Source organism: Aspergillus tubingensis (assembly GCF_013340325.1).
Source record: "Aspergillus tubingensis WU-2223L DNA, scaffold_6, whole genome shotgun sequence".
Lineage (NCBI taxonomy): Eukaryota > Fungi > Ascomycota > Eurotiomycetes > Eurotiales > Aspergillaceae > Aspergillus > Aspergillus tubingensis.
Genome location: NW_023336280.1, coordinates 1,799,347 through 1,823,539, shown reverse-complemented (window position 1 = coordinate 1,823,539; position 24,193 = coordinate 1,799,347). Strand labels below are relative to the sequence as shown.

General features: G+C 50.9%; 8 protein-coding genes across 8 annotated transcripts; 5 read left to right on the top strand and 3 right to left on the bottom strand.

Annotated features, from left to right (window-relative positions):
- Window positions 1–527: 527 nt before the first annotated feature.
- Window positions 528–2,098, bottom strand: AtWU_04375 (QDE-2-interacting protein; the record flags this gene model as incomplete). Its single annotated transcript, XM_035499486.1, has 2 exons — window positions 528–1,653; window positions 1,704–2,098. The coding sequence occupies 2 exons, from the start codon at window positions 2,096–2,098 to the stop codon at window positions 528–530; spliced, it is 1,521 nt and encodes a 506-aa protein (XP_035355379.1).
- Window positions 2,099–2,864: 766 nt separating this feature from the next.
- On the bottom strand, window positions 2,865–4,065 carry AtWU_04374 (putative nucleolar protein C2C4.08; the record flags this gene model as incomplete). The annotated part of the gene is made up of 4 exons (XM_035499485.1): window positions 2,865–3,155; window positions 3,207–3,401; window positions 3,458–3,920; window positions 3,983–4,065. The coding sequence occupies 4 exons, from the start codon at window positions 4,063–4,065 to the stop codon at window positions 2,865–2,867; spliced, it is 1,032 nt and encodes a 343-aa protein (XP_035355378.1).
- Window positions 4,066–6,088: 2,023 nt separating this feature from the next.
- On the top strand, window positions 6,089–8,550 carry AtWU_04373 (putative PHD finger domain protein; the record flags this gene model as incomplete). Its single annotated transcript, XM_035499484.1, has 2 exons — window positions 6,089–8,362; window positions 8,410–8,550. The coding sequence occupies 2 exons, from the start codon at window positions 6,089–6,091 to the stop codon at window positions 8,548–8,550; spliced, it is 2,415 nt and encodes an 804-aa protein (XP_035355377.1).
- A 798-nt stretch (window positions 8,551–9,348) lies between these two features.
- AtWU_04372 (dihydrodipicolinate synthase family protein) lies at window positions 9,349–10,314 on the bottom strand (the record flags this gene model as incomplete). Its single annotated transcript, XM_035499483.1, has 1 exon — window positions 9,349–10,314. One exon carries the CDS (start codon window positions 10,312–10,314, stop codon window positions 9,349–9,351), a length of 966 nt encoding a protein of 321 aa, XP_035355376.1.
- Window positions 10,315–11,015: 701 nt separating this feature from the next.
- Window positions 11,016–12,485, top strand: AtWU_04371 (Gfo/Idh/MocA family protein; the record flags this gene model as incomplete). The annotated part of the gene is made up of 5 exons (XM_035499482.1): window positions 11,016–11,039; window positions 11,090–11,252; window positions 11,317–12,012; window positions 12,074–12,164; window positions 12,221–12,485. The coding sequence occupies 5 exons, from the start codon at window positions 11,016–11,018 to the stop codon at window positions 12,483–12,485; spliced, it is 1,239 nt and encodes a 412-aa protein (XP_035355375.1).
- Window positions 12,486–14,105: 1,620 nt separating this feature from the next.
- On the top strand, window positions 14,106–16,137 carry AtWU_04370 (F-box/WD repeat-containing protein; the record flags this gene model as incomplete). The annotated part of the gene is made up of 2 exons (XM_035499481.1): window positions 14,106–15,109; window positions 15,165–16,137. 2 exons carry the CDS (start codon window positions 14,106–14,108, stop codon window positions 16,135–16,137), a joined length of 1,977 nt encoding a protein of 658 aa, XP_035355374.1.
- A 522-nt stretch (window positions 16,138–16,659) lies between these two features.
- On the top strand, window positions 16,660–17,813 carry eb1 (microtubule-binding protein BIM1; the record flags this gene model as incomplete). The annotated part of the gene is made up of 6 exons (XM_035499480.1): window positions 16,660–16,673; window positions 16,750–16,821; window positions 16,936–16,970; window positions 17,045–17,122; window positions 17,187–17,671; window positions 17,757–17,813. 6 exons carry the CDS (start codon window positions 16,660–16,662, stop codon window positions 17,811–17,813), a joined length of 741 nt encoding a protein of 246 aa, XP_035355373.1.
- A 4,603-nt stretch (window positions 17,814–22,416) lies between these two features.
- AtWU_04368 (uncharacterized protein) lies at window positions 22,417–24,117 on the top strand (the record flags this gene model as incomplete). The annotated part of the gene is made up of 1 exon (XM_035499479.1): window positions 22,417–24,117. One exon carries the CDS (start codon window positions 22,417–22,419, stop codon window positions 24,115–24,117), a length of 1,701 nt encoding a protein of 566 aa, XP_035355372.1.
- Between the last annotated feature and the right edge of the window lie 76 nt (window positions 24,118–24,193).

The window sequence follows — 24,193 nt, the reverse complement described above, 5'->3', positions numbered from 1 at the left end:
AGAATTGTTGTTTGTTGTGAGGAGGGGCTTGAGGAAAGATGATGGTGATGATGATGATGTGGGTGGGGTAAATACGGGGCTTGTGGAGGGGGGAGATCGGCGGCAGGGATTAGATTAGGGTTGGTTTCTGCAGGAAGGGTCAGGAACAGCATGTAACGTTTAGCACAGAAGCTTGTCTTACTCTTGTTCTTCGGGGTTCTCAAGTAGGTTTGCTACATCCATAGATTTTTTTCAAGTACTATAATGTCCCTGATTATCTCTATAGATTGCTAAGGATGGTTTAAAAGTACGAACTAATATTATTCACCACGTCATGTGTGAACTCACTGAAGCTAGCAGACGCATTTTTAGACTATTTAGATGCATTATTCTACAACTTTCGTAGCCAGGCAGTCGATGATTTCTCATGATGAGTATGAACACCAGAGAGGGTTTATAGAGATATCCTGAAGGATGATATCCGGTAAATTTCTATTGGAAAGAAGCTCCTGGAGAGGATGATAGGCTAACAATGCATATACGAGCACCTACGTCGAATTTTCCTCACCCGCTCCCATAAAGCTGGCGACGAGAGCCTCCATAGTGTACCGCGCATCATTCCCGGCATTGTGCAAGTACCAGCCCCTTATGTCCAGTTTCGCCAGCACGGCTCCCAGCGACCGTACCGACTCTTCCTTCCGCAGCTTACGAAACATCTGCGCTGTGTCGATCTGGTCACGAAACCCTCCCACGTCAACCCCAACTTGCTTGAGATACTTGACATCGGCTGAAAGGTTATGGCCAACCAGTACGAGTCGACGATTCAGTGCATCCTCCAAGCGCAGACTTGATCGCACTACGTCCACCAGGTCTCGTTGCAGCACCCACTCGCTCTCTCCAAACTGAAACATGCCAGGACAGCCCGACACGAACTCATGATTCACGATATGGCCGTATTCTCTCACTCGCAGATGCCGGGACTGGATACGGCTCCGCCACTGGTCGCCGTTCACGCCCGGCGGTATTCCCACCAGACTCTGCATGTCCAACACTGACACTCCAACCTCAGTCACCTGGCTATGGCAGCGCTCATTCGACTCTACGTCGATGCTGATAAATACGGGCTCTCTCCAGAATGGATACGGTACTGCCTTGGTAGCATCTAGCGGCTGCACCGTGGGCACTGTACCCGGGGTGTCCCAGTCAGCCATATCTGCTGTCCCTTCAATGTCATCCATGGAACGCAAACCAAAGTAGCACTGCATCCGTTGAACCATCTGCTTCATATCAAGCTCTTTCATCGTACGCATCAACTGTTTCTGCTTGGAAGATTTCTTTTTGTTCCGAGTGGCCTCGATAGCGGCTTCCATCATGGTCTCGAAAGCAGCGTATTCCTCATCCATATCTCCAGAAGGACGGTTGTGCTCCGATGATGGAGTAGGAATATGTAGCTCGAGCTGTTCCTTAGTCTCACGCGTGGTGCTGCGGCCGAGGTAGACAGGCTGAGGATACCCATCTTTGAAAGACAAGACCAGCCCAGCGGACATGCCTGTTGGCAGCGACAACTCACACTTCAGAGCACGATTTATCTCTTCCAGAAAGGCGTTAACTTTATTGGTAGGAGTAAGAAGCACGAATCTAGATCCGAGAGACGCTGGTGCGTGGACAAAATAACTGGCACTTATCAGATCTAGTTGTACAAAGCAATGGATTAAGCGACTTACATATCCCACGAGCGATTCCAGAATTTACCCGCGTCAAAGAAGCGGCTGGAAACCTCTTGGCTCAAGGACCCTTTCATATGTCTGTAGGGGTATTTGGCAATAGCTAAAAGGGGGCTAAATTGGCCGTTGGTGGGGAATACGTGTTCATCGGCCGGGACTGGGGTAGGGAGCTCGGGTGGAGAAGGGAGTTCAAGAGACACAATCTGAGTGGGTTGACTTGTCTGCTGGGTAGTTGTTGCTGACGGCCTGTTTTCCGGGTTCTCAGTAAGCTCTGCCTGAGGGCTTTCGATGTTATCATCGGGCCGAAATTCGTTTGCAGGACGGCGGCCGGTGTCCAATTTCAGGAGGTCTTCATCCTGCGCAAAAAGCAGCTTGAGACGTTCTTCGGGACCCATTGCGTTAATGCGAGTGACGAAATTGAAATTTGATTTTGTTTGCTAGGAAGGTGTTGATGGGGGGCAAGGGGGAGCGAGCGAGGAAAAGAGAAGAGGTATTTAATAAACAGCCTTGCGCTGGCAAACGCGTGCAAACGGTAGTCTCCGCCATGAGCCATGCAGCCTAAACTGGCAGGCATGAAGGATTCATCTTTCATTCGACTTCACCACGCAAACTAGATGATTGAATAAGGAACTCACGTGAATAGATATTTCCAGTGTTCTATGTAGAAGTTATTGTGTTGACATAGTTGGCGTCTTAATGCGACACTAAATGAAGGTCATTTACCGAGATCAACCTCCCGGCGGTTCAATTGTTCGGAGAAACAACAGTCAACAAGGTCATCCTAGAAGTGTCAGTAGGTGCGAAATACAATCCAGTGAATGGCAAACATTTCAATTGGACATGGCATTGTTTCAGAGCGTTGGCCTACAGAAGCGCACTTCACTCAGTTGTCATGAGCTTTCTAAAGGCATTCATAGTCATGACAAATCGCTCTATATCACTGCTGCTATTGAATGTTTCCAGGAAATTATGCTTGGCTGAGGGAATGCTCTATTACTTCATTGATTGAGTGAAGGTTGTCATCACAACTGCTACCAATCAACAGCCAAAAATTGCAGCACATGACGTTGTTTCCTGAGCATACATACCCAATGTTCGCACTCATTCACAATGATATAATCAGTTATAATAATTACTCGAATCAATTATATAGTATACAGCTTAATCAAGCGAGAGTCTAGACTGTCGAGTACTGTTCGTGTGATTCGGAAGCTCCTGGAACACGAAAGACCTCCGAGCAACTTGATCCTTCCGGGCAAACACCGACTTGAGACCATGTTCAAAGTTCAGTATGCAATATATCGTGCATACAATGATGAGGCAGGAGAGCACAAATGCTACAATGGCAAATAGCAGCATCATATCCTTCCCTGGTGTATTGGCGCGCAAAGTATTTCCACATAGAACAATGATCCGACTCAATAGATAGGCCGCAATTCCTAGGCGACAGACCTGTTCAAGTTAGCCATTTGGACGTTGTAATTCTGATGTTCCATGACTGACTGCAATAATAACAGTGGGGATTCTGTATTCACGTCGGAGAAAATATGTGCCCATAGTCATTACCAGCAGTGCGGCTGGAATGAGTGCTAAGGTCAAGGAGTACTCAGGCTCCTCAAAGTGGACATCAATGAGGTCATACTGAATGATGAAGCCCACCAAGAAAAAGAAGTCGAATTTAATTAAAACAAGATATGCCTGTCAGAGTTAATCACACTATCCTAATAAATGAAGCTCTGCAGGACTCCAAGTACCTCATATCCTCGATATTGTTTTCGACTCTGAAGGCTCCCCTGAACATACTGGTATATAGCCCAAGAAAATTCTCTGTGAACCCAATACGCGATCGGCCACATGAGGAGTGTCGCTATACTGACAGTGATGGGAATCAGAAGCTCAGCAGGCTGGATTTCTTTCCACAGGTCTCTGGATAAGTTCACCAATGGTTGATTGTAATAGTCGCGGTCTTCTCCAATGGTCAAAGTGGTAATATGGATAGACATGTACTGCATCACAGAATAGGCGAGTACACATCCATTGCTAATGCAAAGGGCTAGAAGCAAGATGATATTCTTGTGATGTACCATGTCAAGACCGAGAAATAATTCATAAGCGACAGCGAACATGATGAGTGCTATGTTAATGGGGACCTGATATGATATGGCGACCTGAGTGGCATTGGGATTGACCCATGATTGCCACTGAACGAGGTTGTAACTGTGTTGTGGTTTAGTTAATTGCTGGGGAAGGGGTGATATGTTAACAATATTTGAACTCACATGTTCAGCACGATAACAAGCAGTCCTTGCACGAACAATATGCCGCAGAACCATTTTTCGTTTTGTGAAGTTGGCCAGTACATGGCGCCACGGAGCTAATCGCAACTCTGCTGTTCCAGCTTCAATATGTACTCTAATCAATGCACTGTTGCAAGTTTGGTGTCGGCAGCTTTTAGTATCCCGAGTACATGCGGCGGTCGAAGGATTGAGCTATTGAGCTAGGGTAGCTTAAATCCACAAACTATTGTCGAAATTTACGATAGATAGTCAATCCGTTCACTCACAATTGGTGGACCCTTGTCCCATCCATCTTCCAAAATTCAGGTAGCCACTCCGGATGTCTCACTTCTTGCCCAATCAACATTCTAGAGGTACCCACAGAGTGAAAACAATTTTTTAAGGCTGGACATACATAACCGGTACATTTTGACCGAATAGTAGCCGAAGAAACGACGACCGTAAAGCATTGATTCTCTCGAACCAGCTGCGTGTTTGACTGGCCATTAATGTTGATCGACTTTGCATATCCAGCCTGTAGGTCCACGCTCACACTCATTTGGACCCGAAATGCTTCATGTAAATGGGTCTATAGGCTACAAAGTTTTCTGCCTCTTGAATCTTACGAATAAGTTTAGAATAGGCTGTGCCGTAAAGCATAGATAGTCGGTACCGAGACGGGGATCCAGGGTCTTTTGGTATGTGGGGCCTTGTGTTGCCTCCGAACGGCAGGCGGATTGAAGTTGATCACAAATCCACTGTTAGGGGTGCTCTATTCCTGCGCGGGTCCAACCGCCCGGCATCACCACTGACATAGACATGTGCGGCTGCACATTTTAGATGTGGCCAAAAACTTTCTTCCAAATTGAAGACTTCCTATCAAGCCAAACTCATGCCAGCAGAACAGAGCATGCGCTCAGTGAGTATCTGTTCATTGGTGTTGCCACGTTCTGTCCAACCGTCTTGAGAACCCCCAGTGAGGTTGAAGCTTTCTCTATCCGTTGTCCTCATATTCAATGAACCAGATGAGCCAGAAAGTCGTTCAAACCTTAAATTCGTATGGTAACCCCAAAGACTGCGTTTCTCGCGTTGATGTTGGAATTGTGTACCTCAAGTGGTATGTGGCTCGCGCTCTTAGCAGCTAATGTTATACCACACTCTCGAAGCGCATCTCCAAATTCTTGCTTCAAGCCTCCGTGTTCGTAGGATCAAACTGGGTGACTAGTATTCAAAATTTTCTAGATCCATTGCATCTTTGTGCCTGATACCCGTATGCGGTTTGATATTGGCGATGGATTTTGTCAACAACTAAGTAGATTCTGCCAATACTGACTATTAAGTTATCATAAAACACTGCTGGGTACCCCATGGATCCTGATTACTGGAGTAATCTAGGTCAAAAATCGATTCTTGATGCTTTACCTTATAGTTAGTGTTTGATGTAGACATGGAACCAAGTCATAAACCGCGCAGCAAGGGGGAGAGCATAGTGCGCTGTCGAAGCTTGTAAATCAAAGCAGGCATAATAATCTATTGTCACTGCACTAGCGTATGGATTTTAGCATCGCCGGCAAATGCCATCAATGTACTCCAGATATCATGTTGGCAAAAGGGTGGATTTTCCGGACATGAGACGGCAGCATACTTTGCTTGTGCCTGTGCCTGACCTGTCAACCTCGGATCAACTATATTTCCGGGCGCGACCCGCGGTGGTTCCAGCCGGAGGGAATCGAAGGCCCGGAACTGGCCAACATCTCCAACTGATCTCAGCGCTGCTCCTCCACTTCAGTCCCCGTCATTGGCATACTTCTATTGTTTCTCATTCTCCCTTACCTCCTCACCTCGTCCTTCCGTTGAACTTTCCCTCCCATCTCCTCTTTTGTCTTTAACTTATCTTCACCTTAGCTTGCAGGCTCTGGTCTGTCAAGCTCCCTCCATGTAAAAGTGCGGACCAGTCCCTCTTCCTGGCCGCACCCACCCCCATGGTGCCCGCCCATCTCTGACCATTTGTCCGCCTATTCCTTCAACGCTCCCTCTGTCGCTCACTCAATCGCTCCATCTATCGCCCCTTCGCATTCGTATACCCTTTCCGTCTACCTGTTGGATGGCATGGCGGACTACCACGACGCCGGTGGGCTAATTCTCGACGGCCCCTTTGATCCCGACGCCCAGGCCACCGTCACGGACTACATCGACTACACCGAATACCTCCCCGCTGACCTCATTCGCTCCCTAACTCTCATCCGCGGCCTCGATGAACGCTATTTGGAAGCTACACAAGGCGTTCATGATCTCACCAAGGCCTATGGCCAGCTGCCCACCCTCCCCTCGGACGTGCGTCCCGACGCGCGTGCTCTGCGCAAAGATATCTCCGAACAACTTGATCGCGCCATCAACGCCCGTGAATCGGCATATGCGGAGGCTTGCCGTCTCTACGATGTCATTGATCGCCACTTCAATCGGCTAGACAGCATCAAGCAAAAGCTCGAAGCTCTTCCTAAGCCCGCGTCGCGCGAACCCACTCCTCCTCCCGCGCCGCCCGTCACATCAACCAAAAGAAGCCGCTCGACCAAGAAAACCGAGGAAGTTTCTGGCCCGCCCACCACGACGCGCATCACGTTGCGCTTGGATGGCCACGAAACTGCTCGCGCGACAACTGTGCAGAAGTCGCGCACACGCCGATCTCTCATCTCCGCCGAGCATCTGGCCGACTTGCACCCCGATTCGCCTATTGCCAGCACAGAGCATTCGGATGTGGAGCCGGATAGCAAAGTGACACCCTCAGAGTCACCCCCGGAGCCGGCAGCAGCGCCCGCCAAAAAGGAGAAGGGCCGTCGGCGATCGCGGACCTCTGGATTAGCTTCGACCGGTGCTCAAGGCCCTTCTGCTCCAGCCATATCGACCAGCAATGCGTTAGCGATGCTCAAGCCACCTCCTGACGACGCCAAACCTGGAAGTGAGGATATGCCATGGTTGCGTTTGACTGAGTGGGAAATGACGAAACTGCGGAAGAAGATGAAGAAGAATGCCGTTTGGCAGCCCAGCGAGGTTATGATTCATCGCGAGCTGGCCTTGCGCGGCCGCGGCTGGGAGGCTTACCGGGCAGCGAAAGCGCAGGCCGAGGCCACTGGTGCTGAATTCTTGGACTGTGACGACATAATGAACACGTACGTTCCGGGCAAGCTGACCAAACGCAGCGAGGCTACCGGCGATACCGAGGGCACGTTCGAGACCAAGCTTAGCAACCGTGGCATGAAGCTGAACGAGGCCAAGAAGCTCAAACGGGAGAACCAGGCCCGAGAGCAGGCGGCTGCCGCTGCCGCTGCCGCCGCTGCAGCAGCACAAGAACAAACAGCCAAGGATGGAGTGCAGCCAGCAGTGGCTCCCAGTAATTTACCCACAGCCAGTGTTCCAGAAGTTCCAGCTGTGAGCAAGCCCACTCGTGCAGGGAAAAAGAGGAAACTCGAAGAGGTGACACCCCCAGAGGTTCCCCCCATTCCTTCAGCTCCCATCCCCTCCGCATCTTCTGCCCCATCTGCTTCTGCTGCTCCCTCCACATCTGATGGTACCTCCAATGTCGAACCCTCCGCACCCGACGGTCCCTCTGCTTCTACACCCTCTGTTCCTCCTACTGCTACCTCCGCTACTTCCCCTGTTCCTACTGCCCCCGCTGTCTCCGCTGCTCCTACTGCGCCTGTGGAAATTGAAACCCGTCCTTCGCTGCGAAGCGCGACTAAACGCCGCCGAACTAGCAAAGGATCCCCCACACCCGTTGATCCAAACATCGCCATCCCTGAAGAAGCACCTACAGCTGCAGCATCAGCTCCTACAGCTGTAGAAACCTCCGAGTCGCAGAAGCCTTCCTTACCGCCGTCTCCAATTGGACCCAAGCGCGCCATCGCACAACCCACGATCACAGCCGCAAAAGCGGCTACGCCAACCCCCCCGGTTACCCGACCCCCATCTCGCCGCTCGGCTGCTTTATCATTAGAACCAACCACCAATGCCAGCGCCGTTGCACCTTCTACCAAGCGCGAACTCCGTCAGAAAAGCGCCACACCTGCTCGGAAGACTCCTGTGCCAGAAACTGCTCGAGCCGCCAGTGTGAGTGCTCCCAATCGCAGGCGTAAACGCCCCGCACCCGGTCCTGTGTCTTCCGGTCAAGATGGTGGTGCAGCGGTAAGCTACGGTCGCCGCAAAGCGAAGCCCGGCAAGAAGCGGATTGGGACGCGTGAGGTTGGCCTAAAAGATGGTACCCTGGCACGCGAGGACATTCGAATCGACGAGGATGGAGTCCTCGAAGAGATCGACCCGAACGAACCACGGTATTGTCTTTGTGGAGACGTGAGTTTCGGGACGATGATCTGCTGTGAAAATCAAGAGGTATGTGTTCTATGATTCTACTTTGATGGCGCCGCTAACATGAGTAGTGTGACCGAGAATGGTTTCATCTTGACTGTGTCGGGCTGTCCGAGGTACCAAGTCGCACGGCCAAATGGTACTGTCCGGATTGTCGGGTAAAGTTCAACAAGGGCGCAGACGGAATAGTGAAAAACAATCCGCGGAGATGAAGCTATACCATACTGACTGGACAAATCTCGGATTTCGAATGGGTGGTGGATATTCATGAGACCACGATTAGGCGCTTGGGCAAATTGTTGCATAGGGCTTGATTTTGCTCTCTACTTTGTTCTCTTGATTGCAGCGTGGCGAAGATTTTATGGAGTAAAACCCCCTTTGTTGATTAATCATATTTATCATAAGAGCTAGTTCGGAACCTGGTGATGGCGCTACACTGAGAGAATAATGCAGTTAATAACTTATCTACTTGTGCACATGAAGCCAATCAATAAAGTAAACGTCTCACAGCCCCTATTAAGAACAACCACCACCAACTCAGTAACTAAAAATACTCTACTAAGCCAGACCATTCAATCCAATCTTCCACCTTATACTTACCTTCCCTCCCCCATCCTACTAACTTACTACGGATTTCTCTTTGGATTGTGTGGGTGCGATTTCTAATGTGGCTCTTTAAATCTGATCATGTCTTCAGATGATCGGCTGCTGTGTCATGCTTGGAGCGAGTTCTTGGTAAAGTAAAGTATGGGTTTATCCACGCCGATGTGCCCCGGGCTCCCAAAGACAATATCCGTCCTCGAATCGGTGCTGTTTGTCCACCAACCAGCATGTCTTTATCCGGAATGTAGCGTGGGGGTTCCATACTTCGGTCTATCAACAACCCACCCAGGTCGGACTTCGCTCCGAACGCCGACACCCCACTGGTTTCAATTTTACTGCACATACACACACACGTCTCTGAAATCCTTCTATTCACAAGTCATAGTTAATCTATATGATACAATGGACTAAGCAATATCCGGCAGCGACTTCTCAACCTCCATGGCATCCTTGATCTTCTCTGCCACTGCCTCCGCCTGCTCGGCACTCAAGCGAGCCAACGGCCGACGCGGGAATCCACCATATCCATAGTAGCTCTGAATGGCACTCTTCGTACCGGGGATAGCCGCCTTAGTGAGAACCCAGTCGGCCTTACTCAACAGCTCCTGGGCCTCCATAGCCTCCGTGAAGCGACCCGCGCTCCAGAGGTTGAAGATCTGCACACACAGCTTGGGGATGACGTTCGCGCCACCCGCCAGGATCGCGGAACCTCCGGACGCCAGCGTCTGCAGGGAGAAATCCGCAATACCTCCGAATGCAACGTACGGGTGGACCGCCTCTGTCTTGGTGCTGGGGAACTTGCGCTGGGCCGGAGCCAAAGGCGAAGAGGGAGTAATGGCGTGCAGAGCGGAAGCAACACGGGTCAACTTACCCGTGTTGGCGCAGGTGAACTTCGTGCCTACGATGTTGGGGTGCTGAGAGATGCGGATGATGAGGTCGGAGTCCATGTCAATTCCGGCCACGGCGCCGGGGTAGTTGTAGAGGATGAGAGGGATGGGGGAGCCGTCGGCGACGCTGGTGAAGAATTCGTAGAGGGTTTGGTCGTTGCCGGTGGCGTAGCGGTAGTAGCTGGGAGGAACGATCAGGGCGTATTCAGCTCCGGCCTCGTAGGATTCCTTGCAGAGATCGATGGTACCGCGGATGGATTGTTCGCTGGCACCTGCGATGACGGGGACGTTGGAGAAGCCGGCTTCAACGAGTGCAGACCGGGTTTCGTTGATCACGGTCTTGCGCTCGGCCCGGGTGAGGTGTACGGCTTCACCGTTCGAGCCCATGCAGACGAGACCAACGAGACCGGCTTTGGCGAGACGAACAGCATGCTTGCGGATGGTAGGGACGTCGAGGTCTTCGGTTGAGGGGTCGAAGAAGGTCATGGTTGGAGCGTAGACTCCGGGCCGGAGCGGGGTAAAAGGCATTCTGTAGGTCGCTGTTAGTTGTGGACTTGGGTTCAGAGGGTGTGGCAGATGTACTTGACTTGTCTGTAAGGTAGATCTGATTAAGAACTTTTCAATTAATGGGATATGTGTGTTGCGAAGCTGTAGTTGGCGTTGCGCATCATTTAATGGACTTATATAGTAGACCACCCCTCATGTTTACCCCGCGTGCCCTGCCGTACCGTTTCGGTATCATCCCACGTCTCCACCGTTTCGGACGAATTTATCCACCAATAAGCATGAGCCGGTAGTAAACTTGCCTCTTTTGTCCGTATCAAACGCCGACAGCAGCTGTCATACAGTGAGAAAAGTAGCAGCAAGGCTGCATGTGAACTAAGTGAAGAGGGGTTTTTGAGTGGGCAGTATAGTAGCATCGATTGAGAGCAACTCGTAAGGTACTGTTAGACACAAGAGACATCAGATTGACTGTATCATGTCCTGTATATCTTCCACCATTGATGCAATTCCATACCACTTATAGCTCAACCAGCCATCGGTTAATGACCCCGCAAAACCCGGTCCAGCAGGATCTCTTATATGACCGCCAACCCACTGGGTGACAAAATTGTTTCCTCTTTCCTTGTCATATTATTTCCCTCTAATATCTTTTCTTTAGACAAATTCACACCACAGCAATCACAATGGCTCCCCCAGCTGTGTTGATGGTAAGTTATTACTCCAAATTCACGCGTATCCCAACTAACCAACAACATAGGTAGGAACAGGCGAGTACACGACCGGCTACGTCGGCGGTACAGCCTCGACCTCCGACAAGAAAGTGGGTGTCGTGGGCCTGACGCTCTTCGACTTGCGTCGTCGCGGCAAAGTCGGCGATCTGAGCATGGTGGGTGTATCTGGATCGAAATTTCCCGGAATCCGTAAGTCTCACCCTTGTTCCCTTTCGTACTCAGCAATTGGCCAAACTGACTGAGAGAAACCCAGGCGAACACTTGCAGAAGAATATCTCCGAAGTCTACAACGGCCTTGATGTCTCCTTCACCTCCTTCCCCGCCGACAACACCTCTGACCCAGAAGCCTACAAAGCCGCCATTGACGCCCTCCCCGCCGGCTCTGCAATCACCATTTTCACTCCCGACCCCACCCATTACCCCATCGCTTTGTACGCCATTCAGCGCAAGATCCACGTTCTCATCACCAAGCCTGCGACCAAGCTCCTCTCCGACCACCTCGACCTGCTCGCTGAGTCTCGCAAGCACAATGTCGTTGTGTACATTGAGCACCACAAGCGCTTCGATCCCGCCTACAGTGATGCCCGTGCTAAGGCTGCCAAGCTCGGCGACTTTAACTACTTCTACAGCTACATGAGCCAGCCCAAGAGCCAGCTGGAAACATTCAAGGCCTGGGCTGGTAAGGACTCGGATATCTCTTACTATTTGAACAGCCACCATGTGGACGTTAATGAGAGCATGGTGCCGGACTATGTCCCCGTGAAGGTAACGGCTAGTGCGGCGACGGGAACTGCTGTCGAGCTGGGCTGTGCCCATGAGACGGAGGACACGATTACTCTGCTTGTGGAATGGAAGAAGAAGGATGGGTCAAGAATGGCTACGGGTGTTTACACATCTAGTTGGACGGCGCCACAGAGGGCCGGTGTACACTCTAACCAGTACTTCCATTGTAAGTCGCTCCGTGGGGTTTATTCATAGCCTTGGAGAATGGTCAATGCTAACAAGTGCAGATATGGGATCGAAGGGTGAAATTCGTGTCAACCAGGCTAAGCGTGGCTATGATGTTGCCGAGGATGAGGCTGGATTGTCTTGGATTAACCCGTAAGTTTCTACTTTTGGCGTTAACTTGCTTGTTGTGCTGACTGACAGTTGCGCAGGTTCTATATGAAGTACGCACCCGACGAGGAGGGTAACTTCGGTGGTCAGACTGGCTACGGATACATCAGTTTCGAGAAGTTCATTGATGCCGTCACGGCTGTTAATGAGGGGCGGTTGACTCTCGATCAGCTAGATGCCAGGCCGATCCCGACTTTGAAGAACACGATTGCCACAACGGCAATCCTGCATGCAGGACGCATTTCCTTGGATGAGAAGCGGTCGGTGGAGATCGTGACTGAGGATGGAAAGTGGGAGCTGAAGTAGATACCTTTAGAGACGCTTGTATGTAATTACTTTGTTATGTATGGCTGTATGAACGTTTATGATTCTGGTCCATCTGTTGCGGTGAACATGCAGGTTTGCGACAACTATTCCTCGGAAGCTTATTGCGGCAGCCATGCTAACCCCTTGGCCTTGAGGCTTGAGAAAGGGGCTTTGAACCTTTCGGATAGCCCAGTTTGAAGGGGATCATTATCCCCCGTTACAGGATTCTCTCTTTGTTCAGGCGGCAGCGATTGAGGCTGTGACCCGGATAGTCGCACAGACTTACGCTACGACTAAGCACTAGGTCAGTGAGTACATGATTCACACAAATTCCAATCACAAGCAGAGCATTAGAATCTCCAGTGTGTCTACTTAAGCAATGGCCGATCACACGAGGCATAATTGCATTGTGTTTGACAACGAATTCCTGCCTGGCCAACTGGCACTGACAAAGTGGGCCAGACCGTGAAGGATTGGCAACCCCACGGGGGCGGGAAGAAGATGGAGATGAGATGGAGTCGATCCCTAAGTCGGAACAAGAAGACAAAGGGGTTCGTCTCGACTCTCGGCATGCACAGACGAAAATCGGGTACACATAGAATTAGACCTCAAACATCTCCTACAGGAATTGATACCTTGATGCAGGAGTGACTCCTCCCCACCCACTACAGATCAGATACATGTTAATGCCTGAACAAGATTTCTTCGCTGAGACGTGCATGGTATGTAGGACACCAAACATCTCTTCATCAGGCATCCACCTGAATGCCAGACCCCTGGGATCAAATCCAATCCCATTCTGCCATCCGAGCCATGCGAGCCTTACGGCTACCCTAATTGACAGGGGCGAACAATGGCCAGCACAAAGGAAAAATATCCGCGGCACACATCTTTTTATGGTTTAAAACTTAGCAGAAATTGAAGCCCGCCACCAGTCAGCCTGGGAGAGCCAATCAAGGGCCTGGACCGGGTCGGGGCTGATCGGGCTGGGGGGCAAAAGAGGCTCACCGCCCGGGCGGCGGGCCTCCCTTTTCCCTCGCCCGATCCCCATGCCTCCAGCTTTTTATTAGATTTGTTGGCAGTAGTGTTGTTTTTTTTTTTCTTTTTCATGCAGTCGCTAGGTCTTGGGGTTTAATTCTTTTGGGTTGTTTCTTCTACGCTCGATCCTCTGAGGACTTTCTTTCCTTCCCTCCCTTCTCTCTCTTCATCTTTCGCGCCCATCCCTCTCTCGCACCCCCTCTTGCACTCTTTTGTTTTTGGTTATTTACTATCGATTTACCTATCAGACTCACCCGGGCGGTTGGTGTTCGTTATCAGGAGTTCTTGTTGATCACATCGGTCTTTTCCTTGGTCACTCGGGCTGCTACTCTGTCGATTTCTCCCCTTACCTACGCCATTCAGCCTCTCGATACCGCCTTATATCCCCTATTGACGCATCACATATCTCTTCCTTGACCAGCAGCGTTACCCTTGCGTCTGACCCCTGAGGGTGTCTCAGCCGCGCAAAGGGAATTTTACACGATTCCTATACTATAACAATCTACCGAGAACGCTTCGTTCTAAGTGTCCCCCGCGTGGCTGTCCTTAATTGAGACTGTCACTGTGACATCGATCGTCGTCATGGCTCCACGAGATTCCAGCACTATTACCTCCCGTCGACGCCCCTCTTTCTCCCTCCGCACTCGGCCCCGGACTGCTACAACTTCGACTGCTCATACAACCGGATTGGAACATGATGTGTGGCATGGGCTGTCTGTGGTGGATTCAGGAGATGATGACGACGGCCAGGTCTTGGAAGATATGAACCATTTCCCGGAGCCTGTTCCCAGGCGCCGTGAAGCCAAGAGCTTCTCCAGCTTACGCCATCCCGTGGACGGTCTGCGAGCTCTGGGCCGTCGCCTCTCAGTGACGCTCCGCAACAAGTCGTCCAGGCATTCCGTTCATCCTCAACCAGAAGCCATGAGAAACTCTTGGTGCAATGAAACCAGCATTAATCGTCGACCTTCACTTGAGAGTATTTCCGCGCTACATGGCTTCTACGCCCATGCTGGCGCCCCTGTTCCCGGAAATGGCCTGGAGCCACCCGTTTTCTCGAACGATATTTATGCGGGAGCGGCTGCTCGCGCTGCAGCTGCAGCTCAGAATGAGCTGGCAAGAGCTCTGCGGGACAGTATCAAGCTCTCGGATGCTAAGTTGACCCAAGATTCGGAAAGTGGCATAGGCATCGATCTACGCGATCGCTCGGAGCTATCTGACCCAGCTCTGGCCATAGTACGGATTGATCCTGTCAGCTGCCTTCCTCCTGAGGTTATGTCACAGGTGTTCTCCTACCTCGATCCCGAGTCCCTCATGCAGTCTGAACTGGTTTCACGTGCTTGGAGTGAGCAGGCATCCTCCCAGCACATCTGGCGGCACGTGTTTCGTCATACCTACGGACAACACCCTAGCGGGCTTCCTTTCAAGAAGAGACAGTCTGCTGGTTTGGGCAAGGCTCATCCTAAGCAGGATTGGAAGCGGATGTTCCTCGTTCGCCGTGCTCTGGAACATAGGTGGAAAGAAGGGAAGGCTGCTGCTATCTACCTTCACGGCCACAAGGACAGTGTCTACTGTGCGCAGTTTGATGAGTGAGTTTTTCCATGGTTAAGATTTGCATTCAAGCTTTTTCTAACTATGTCCCAGGGACAAAATCATTACGGGTTCTCGCGATCGGACCATCCGAGTTTGGGACGCTCATTACCCTTGGCCATGCCGGAAGATCATTGGCCCTCCTCCGGGCGATGTCTCCGGTATTGGTCCGGTCAATAACCCGGCGCAGCAATCAGCAGGAAAGCCGCCCTTCTTGACCATTTGCCCTCCGCCGACGCGCTCTGCGGGCATTATGGCTCCTATTGAGCACAGCGCGGACTATCACAGTGCTTCCATCCTCTGTCTTCAGTTCGATGAAGAGATCATGGTCACCGGTTCGTCTGACTTTACCTGCATCGTGTGGGACATCAAGAACGACTACAAGCCGATTCGTCGCTTAGTGGGCCACCAGGCAGGAGTGCTGGATGTCTGCTTTGATGACCGGTACATTGTATCCTGCTCCAAAGACACTACCATCTGTGTGTGGGATCGGCACACAGGGGCCTTGGTGAAGAAACTCCTTGGCCACCGAGGACCAGTGAATGCTGTTCAGCTGCGCGGAGATCTGGTCGTTTCTGCAAGCGGAGACGGCGTCGCCAAGCTCTGGAACATCACTTCTGGTCTTTGTGTCAAGGAGTTCCCCAGCAAGGACCGTGGATTGGCGTGTGTCGAGTTCAGTGATGATGCTCGAACCATTCTCACTGGTGGCAACGACCAAGTGATCTATCAGTTTGACGCCAATACCGGCGAAATGGTCAACGAGCTCAAGGGCCACGCAGGCTTGGTTCGCTCCTTGCACCTGGACAGCATGAATCAACGAATCGTCAGTGGTAGCTACGACATGAGTGTCAAAGTATTTGATGCTCAAAGTGGCGAGCTTTCCATTGATCTTCCGGGCTGGACAACGAGCTGGATGCTCAGCGTCAAGTCCGACTATCGGCGCATTGTGGCCACCAGCCAAGACTCTCGCGCTGTCATAATGGATTTTGGATATGGACTAGATGGCATAGACTTACTGAAAGAGTAATAAATCTGACTAGACATTTGCTATTCGCTTATTTGCTGGGGAAAAGTTTGGGCTTTGGAGTTTTTGGGATATGCGGGTTTTCTTCTTGGGTTTATTAGCAGGGACATACATTGGCTAGCGATAGATGCTTACATATTTGCTCAAATTATTAATTCATTTGCTTGGAACCAGTATCTACTTCAATTAGGCTGCTTTTGCCTGTAAGAACTTCGACTCCCGTCTGGTGCAATTCTAGCCTGAGGCATCCGTAGATTGGGGAGGCTAGGTACCGTTGTGGATTTTCCAAAAGCGGCTTAGCGTGTGCAGTCCCGTGGGTTTTGTCGACAGCAACAAAACATCCCCATCTGCTCAACTTGGCCTTTGTTTTTCTTCGAAATTAACAAGACAGATCCAGCGCTACAGGGTGTTTCCCTTTGTTACTAATTCTTATTTCAACTCCTTTCCGATATTTGCAACCCCCTGCCAAACCCTGCATTCCTTCTAGCCCGGCATTCAGCCTTCTCCTACACTACTTACCCCACTATGTCGGAATCCAGGTTCGTCGGGCATCTGCCTCTGTTCAGAACGGCTTGTTGGTTCTGTGCACCCAAGGCTAACAATCCAGGATAACAGACAAGAGCTGTTGGCATGGATCAACAACCTGCTGCAGTTGAACATGACCAAGGTTGAGCAGTGCGGAACTGGGTAGGAACCTCCCTGACAGACGTGGAAAGTCGGCTGCAGCAGACGCCTCAGCAGCGCTTTCAACAAACAATTAGATATGTCTCAGGCCTATAGGCTGACGGAATGATTGTACAGTGCCGCTCTGTGCCAGATCTTCGATTCGATATTTAGTGAGTTGGCGTGACGAGCCCACCCCTTTTTTTCCACCCCCGCCTGGATATGTGGCTTACTAGTTGCCTTTTAGTGGATGTCCCGATGTCTCGCGTCAAGTTCAACGTCAACACCGAATACGCCTACCTTCAGAATTTCAAGGTTCTTCAGAGTACGCCTCTTCCGAACGAATTGTGGTTTGGGAACGCTGTTTCCGTTAACACAGGCCTGTTTAGACGTCTTTGCCAAGCACCAGGTCGACAAGCCGATTCCCGTCGAATCTCTCACGAAATGCCGTATGCAGGACAACCTTGAGTTCCTCCAGTGGACGAAGAAGTACTGGGACCAACACTACCCTGGTGGTGACTACGATGCCGCCGCTCGTCGCAAGGCCTCCGGTGGTCCCCCCGCCACTGCGGGTGGCTCTCGCGCAGGTGCAAGCTCCGCCGGAGCGGCACGCCGTGGTACTACGCCTACCATTGGCGCCGCCCGCCCCCGTGTCGCTGGTGCCGCAAGCGCTGCCAATGTTTCTGCGCTGCAGCAGGAGATTGCTACGCAAAAGGAGGCTATTGCTGGCTTGGAGAAGGAGAGGGATTTCTACTTTGCCAAGCTGCGTGACATCGAATTGCTTCTGCAGAGCGCCATCGAGGCCGATCCGGAGCTCGAAAAGGATGATGACTCCCTGGTGAAGCACATCCAGGGCATTCTGTACTCGACGGAGGTATGATTCCACACTAGCCGGACCTCTTTTGCTGCCTGTCAAGGAGGCTTCTCATTCCCGGATCCGAGGTTAACATGTGTTGCAGGAGGGATTCGAGATTCCCGAAGCGGAGGCTGGGGCGGATGAACTTGAGACCTTCTAAGTTCATACCTAATAATGTTCGTCCCATTATTAATACCCCTTCATGTGTAGCACAAGCGTTCGTCAGTCGTCTTACGGCGTCTCTATGTCTTTAACTAGTTTTCCTTCTGTTTAGACCGTTGGTCAGACATGCGAGTAGGGTGAGGGGTTGAGGAGTGAAAAAGCAAGGAGAGTGGCTGGCGAGATGCAGACCCTTTGTATAGTTGTGACACAGTCTTTTTCTTTCTTCTCTGTCTCGACAGGTAGTTGGAAGCAGGTTCCATTCCCATGTTCTTTCTTCCTCTCTCTTCTCTAGCCTGCATTGATACTGATAGAAAGGTATTCCAATATGTGGAATGAATTAAGTGCAGTCGACATACGCAAAGCGCCGTTCCCGTCGGCAGACTAATCCTGATGCAGTAAACTGTCGATCAATGGTCCCTTAATCTTGAGCATACTACTTGATAAACAACTCTTGTATGAGTGAATCATATGCATTATTGCTCTTCGTTGCTCCAACATAGAACCAGACAATCCTACACTCGCTACATCAAACACGCCACGACTAAACTACCGGCAACAGCTTCCGTCACACGATTCTGGTTACTACTAGTATCCAATGTTCAATATATTTACATTAGTATATCAGATTCAATATTCAAAGTTATCCCACACTACAATCCATCCAGCCGTTCAGTTACATCAGCCTGGTCTGGTCCAATTGATATTCACTACAGTAATATATATGAGGGCCCGACATGGCATGATAGTGAGACATGCCCACAATGTGTCAATATGATACGACATGATGTGTTCTCATTGGAAATATGAATCTGGTCTTGGGATTTGTGTGTGTGTGTGTGTGTGTGTGTGTGGTGTCGATTTTAGAGAGAAGAACCTGAAGTTGGGGGCTGCGTGATGCGCAATGCAGATTTATATTCTTCATAGTACCTAGTACCACTTTGTGCCATCTATACTATGTCAGGTGGTATTATGGGTATGTTGGATGTTTCGAAATATTGCGGGGAGAGGAGAGATGCAGATAGGGGGGTTTTAGATGAAAGGGATAGTAATAAATGGTTGATTAGATAACTCTGCTTGAATCATATGGTGGTTTGAGAGCTTAGTGAGGGACTATATTGCTAGTCATTCATTTTGAGAGCAATTTATTTCGTTTATTGTTTTAGCTTCTACAAGGTGACGATGTCTGGTAGTCATGGGAGCAGCATACGAAGGGGTCATGTGAATAGTTCTTAGGGGAGATAAATCTATGACCATCAGAGCTTTTAGCATGATGATTGTCGATAAGTGATTGAGGAATGTTAAATGTCTTTGCTTGATGTTCTTTGATGTAGATATATGCTAGGATCTTGAATGACGAGAATGTCGATCACTTAGGTACTGTGTCAGATTGATCATGATTTTTTTGCATATAGTGAGAAATGCAAATCACGTCCTACATGTCACATGATTAATTCAGTTCTAAGCATTTTACTCCCCGAGATCTTCCAGTAGCAATGATGAACATTCCTCGAAGCTTCCAAGATTGTTCTCGATGGCCGGACGGGAGATGAACATGACAGGAGCCGGCCGGGCTGCGATATAAATAGCGGGTTCTAAAGAGTGAGGTGGGGCTCTGAGACACGGAAAAGAGACATACGTACGTATACGTGTATCAAAACCGCAGCCAATTCTGTTTGTCTGCCTAGTCACCAATATTCTCCTTTTTTCTTTTTTCTTTACTTCCCTTTTTTGTCTTGGGGAGAGATTATAAGCTGACTCAGGTATCTACTGCTAGGATCTGATACTAGCTAACTGAGTTGAGCTTATGGAGTGCATCCTCTTGCATGACTCGACTAGTCCCTGTTCATCTCGATAGCGACGATCCATCGTCGCTTGTGGATGAGAGTGATTCAGATGGGGCGTACCTTGCAGAGTGAGTGGTGAGTGGTGACATCGCAGCGGCTAAAGCCTTAGAAAGTCGTTAGGGAGTGAGTCCCTTGCATCATTGCGTGGGACCTAGGAAGAACTTCGGGACGTTGTGGGTGTCTGTGTCTAGACTCTAGATGGACTTTTTCCTTCGTGATGTGGATTAATGAATCGCGTTCTCGATTAGATGATGGATCCCGTGTGTGGGTGTGGATGTTGTCTTGTTGTTTTGGTGGCCTCATGGGGTCGAAATCCTGCCGTATCTACCTGCTTTCTGTGAGTTTTTGGGTTGTGAATTGGTATTGGTGATGTCTTGTTTGCTCCCTGCTAGCGCATGCAGCATCAGCAACGGACAGGATTGCTATGTGAACTAGTAACGAGAATTTTGGTTGTTGGCCCCCTGTCTGTCTGCGAGGTCAAACTTGTATGCAGGATTGCTCGGTGTGAAAACTAGACCACCACGGGGTTAGGTCGTCTGTCTACCTGCTGTAGATAGTCCTGATTAGACGGCCTTTGACACGGGACAGAACCGTGGATGATGAGATATGATAGGCACTTGGATGATATTGCAGCCGGGTCTCTAATTAACAGGCGTGGTCTAGTTAGATTGTGTGTCCGGCGTAAACAAACATCTAATGAAACTTAGCGCCCGGCGTTTTATTAAACTCAGGCTTGGCTTCCCCCCTTTCGGACAGCGCCCCGGACCAATGACGAAGAGCAATCCATGTCTTTCCCCAAATTGGGTCGAGTCTATCGTACTGTATCTGCCGTACGAGAATTCGTGTGTATTGACGGATCCCCAAGCGAGCTGGTCTGCGCAAACCAGAGAAAAAGCAATTGTCCATCCACGGACTCCCAGACATATGTATATGTAGGTAGGGATGGATTATCACGTACCAACGACAAGGATGAGCGCTGCGGCTGCTGCCCACTCTCTCCGGATGGGGTACATAGGAGCTGCAGCTCGGCAAGCAAATCATGACATTTTTGCGGTCGGGTATAATTCCCGTTTTGCCGTCAGCAGAAGGAATGATCTCACTATCATTATAACTAATCTCTTCTCACTTACGTGATCCCAAATGGGGCGAGGGAAAGCAGAAAAGAAGAAAAAAATTTCCTGGCAAAAGAACACGCTCATTTGGGCATACTCGGCCGTATTGAAGTGGTACTAAGTCCATAACCGGGATGGGTCGGTAACCGCACCCACTGTGCCTTAGTGACGCTGCAGGTCTAAGACCAGACGGTTGTTATTCTTAGGCCTGGCCTGATCGATGCTCTCCCACGCGGGTCACTTACTACTAGTACTGACTGACGGACTGACGGACTGACGGACTGCCTAACGACTAACTAGTCTAGCTTGTCTCGACCCCGTCGCTCTTTCGCTCGCTTCCCTTCCCTTTCCATTCTTTCTTTCTCTTCCCTAGACTTTGCTGCTACTCTCCCCCCCCCCTCCTCCTCCTCTTCTCACCACCTTCGATCACCGTCTTCTTTACCCTAACCTCTTACCTTTTTTCCCTCTCACCCCCCTCCTCCCCTCTTTGCCTTCTTTTCACCTTCTTTTTCCTTTCTTCCCTTTTCGGTTCTCCCCTAAGTCTCCCCGGAGGTAGCAAGCAGGCAGCAGACGGGATCTCGTTGACGGGGAATCACTCGCCCACGCACTTCACTCATCTCAGCACCCGTCAACTTGTGAGCGGGCGGTAAATCCCGTTCGGTGTGAATTGATGCCGTAAAGGACCCAATCGAACCACGCCAAAGTTTCCTGGGTGAACCAAGAAGGTGAAGCAAGAGTGGTAGCAATCCCGAGGCCGGAACCTTGGTCTAGACGTGGATCCTCGTCCCGGTTGGAGGGTCAATTGTGGGAACGGCATACATATCCATCCAGTAATCACCACCTCGTACCTGACGGGCCCTGAGGGAAAGGGAAAGGGTGGTGATATTAATCTCTTCGACCGACGTGCACGTTTCACTCAGTACACTTGCTTGTGCGGCAATTATGGATTAGGACTCGAGGGGCGCTTGAGATATAACCACCTGCGAAGCTCGAAAACGGATAGTTCGGTTTAAAGAAAAAGCAAAAAAGAAAATAGTCGCCGTGTTTTCTTTCTTTTCTGTCCTTTCGTTCTTGCAGGTATGTGATTCGACTTGCGATTGTATGGGTTGAGTGCTGGATGATAGGATGATGTTGCTCGATGCTGACGGGTTCCTTACCCTGGCGAATAGATCTCTGTTGATGCCTTTCGGTCATTTTTCTTTCTCTAATTATTTGATACTTGTCGGCTGTATATCCCAGCCGACGTCCACTCATTGGTATTCGCTACGATTTCGAGGCTTCTATTAGACGTGGAAGCTCTCATCCGCTCAACTCTACCGCAGTCACTCTTTCGACAATTGATTTAGTATTATTCGCCTTTGCCGCCTTTCTTTTACCATCACTCAAAAGTTGACTATCGTCTCTTTCTTTACGCTCCTTGTGTTCGACTTTACTACAGTCGCCTTCGATCGACTTAATCACCGCGCTCCTTTGCCGTCAAAATTCGTGTCGTGCAGGCAGACACTTCCCTTCGCTTCACAGTCCTTCGCTTTCATTTCGAGATCACTTCTCTCACCATTCTTTCGAGTTTGCGAAGCTGCGGTCAGCAGTCGCCGCACTTCAGCACATACACAGGATATTTCGGCCAGACGTGGATGTTATCAGGATGGCCCATCATGGCACAGGACACGCTCGGTTCAACAGAGTAATGCGGAAGAAATATCAATTGGATTCTGCATACTTTAGCGAAACTGGGAAGAGTCCAGAAAACTCCGCGACGCCGACAATCATACCGCAACAGACGGTTGGAAATGGGATGGAGGGTGAGCTAACCCTGGACCTGGTGATGCAGGCACAGGATGTGCACGACAGTCAGGGATTGTCCCTCGAGAAGCGCCAACAATCAGACACAGCCACGGGGGATCAGGCTACGGTGTCTGCGACTATCATCAACGTGGTCGACAGCAATTCGCAGACTAGCACCGGCACTTCGGCTACTGCACCGACAACGATATCAGAAGAGTCGACCGTTCCCGCGACTACAGGCTCGTCAACAGACACTGACTCATTGCTCCTGTCGCTTTCTGCCACAGTTTCGGTTGATCTATCCCTGACTGCCTCACCTGCGTATTCTTCTCCGACCGCAGACACACCGGCAGTAACAAGTACGCCTGAACCGTCCTCATCCGCCCCACCGTCATCGGCGCCCGCCGCTTCGAAGACGTCCACTCCGCTATTTGGCTCTACTGCAACTGCGCTTCCTTCTTCGGCACACCCCCAACCATCAAGCGCATTGTCCAGCTCTGGTCCAAGTGGCACACAAAACCCTAGCCAAGTGACTGGCTCAAGCTCTGCTTGGGTGTTCGGATCCGGTTCACAATCTACGACGACTTCCTCCGTGACTCAGACGATCTCCGCCACGACATCCACCTTCTCATTGGATTCTACTTCCACCACTTCGCTCTACGGAGCTTGGGGCACGGCCTCGAATGGAGGGGACGGAGGATCAGGGGCAACTGCCACCGGACAAGGTGTCTCGCCTTCATCCTCTTCAGGCAGCTCCAGCTCCGGCTCCAGCTCCGGCTCGGGCTCGGGCTCGGGCTCCCTGAGCAGCCAAACTAAAGGCAAGATAGCCGGTGGTGTGGTTGGTGGTGTGGCTGCTGCTATGTTCGTGTTCGTAATTGTTGTCTGGCTGCTCCGCCGCCGCAAGAAAAACATCCTGCCCCCATCTGGGGACGCTCTCCCCGAGCCTGACACGACCGGGACAGCCGAAGGCTCTCTCCCGCGCTCGGCAGAGATGACCTCGCGGCGGTCTAGCGACGACCCCTTGTTTACTGCGTCATACTTTGCGCCGGCTTTCATGAAGCGATGGCGCCAGTCGCACATGACGACGCGCACAGACAGTACTTTAAGCTCAGAGCCTAGCGAGCGTGGGTTCCAAAAGATCTCCGGCCGGAAAATTCCTTCAGTGCTGCAGTCAGGAGGGGACGGTTACGGCGGTGGATATGAACCAGGATCCCCTACTGCGTCTGAACCGAGCACGCTTTTTTCTCCGAGCTCACCAGTTCAGCCACGGTCACCGCCAACACAACCGCCCGTGGCGACACCGTATGGCATGCCGTTGGATACCAGCTATACTCGAGAAGCGGCGGAGGTGGGAGGTGTTGTGGTGTTTCGACCATCGCCAGCCCGTACACCAGTTACCGGGTCCGCCAACGCTAGTCTGTCCAATGAGCCAACCGGGCCACGGGTCGTTTCGCAAGTCGGAGCGCTCTCCCCGACAATGCCCAAGCGGCCTGATGCGCTCGGGCGAAGCCACCCGAGCTTCGATGGCAGTCGGGGCAGTCGGTTTACGGAGAGTATATGAAAGGTTCTCCGGGGAGATGAGGGTATATACTGGTGCTCTGTACATACGTGGAGGAGTTATACATAGGGTTTCCGGG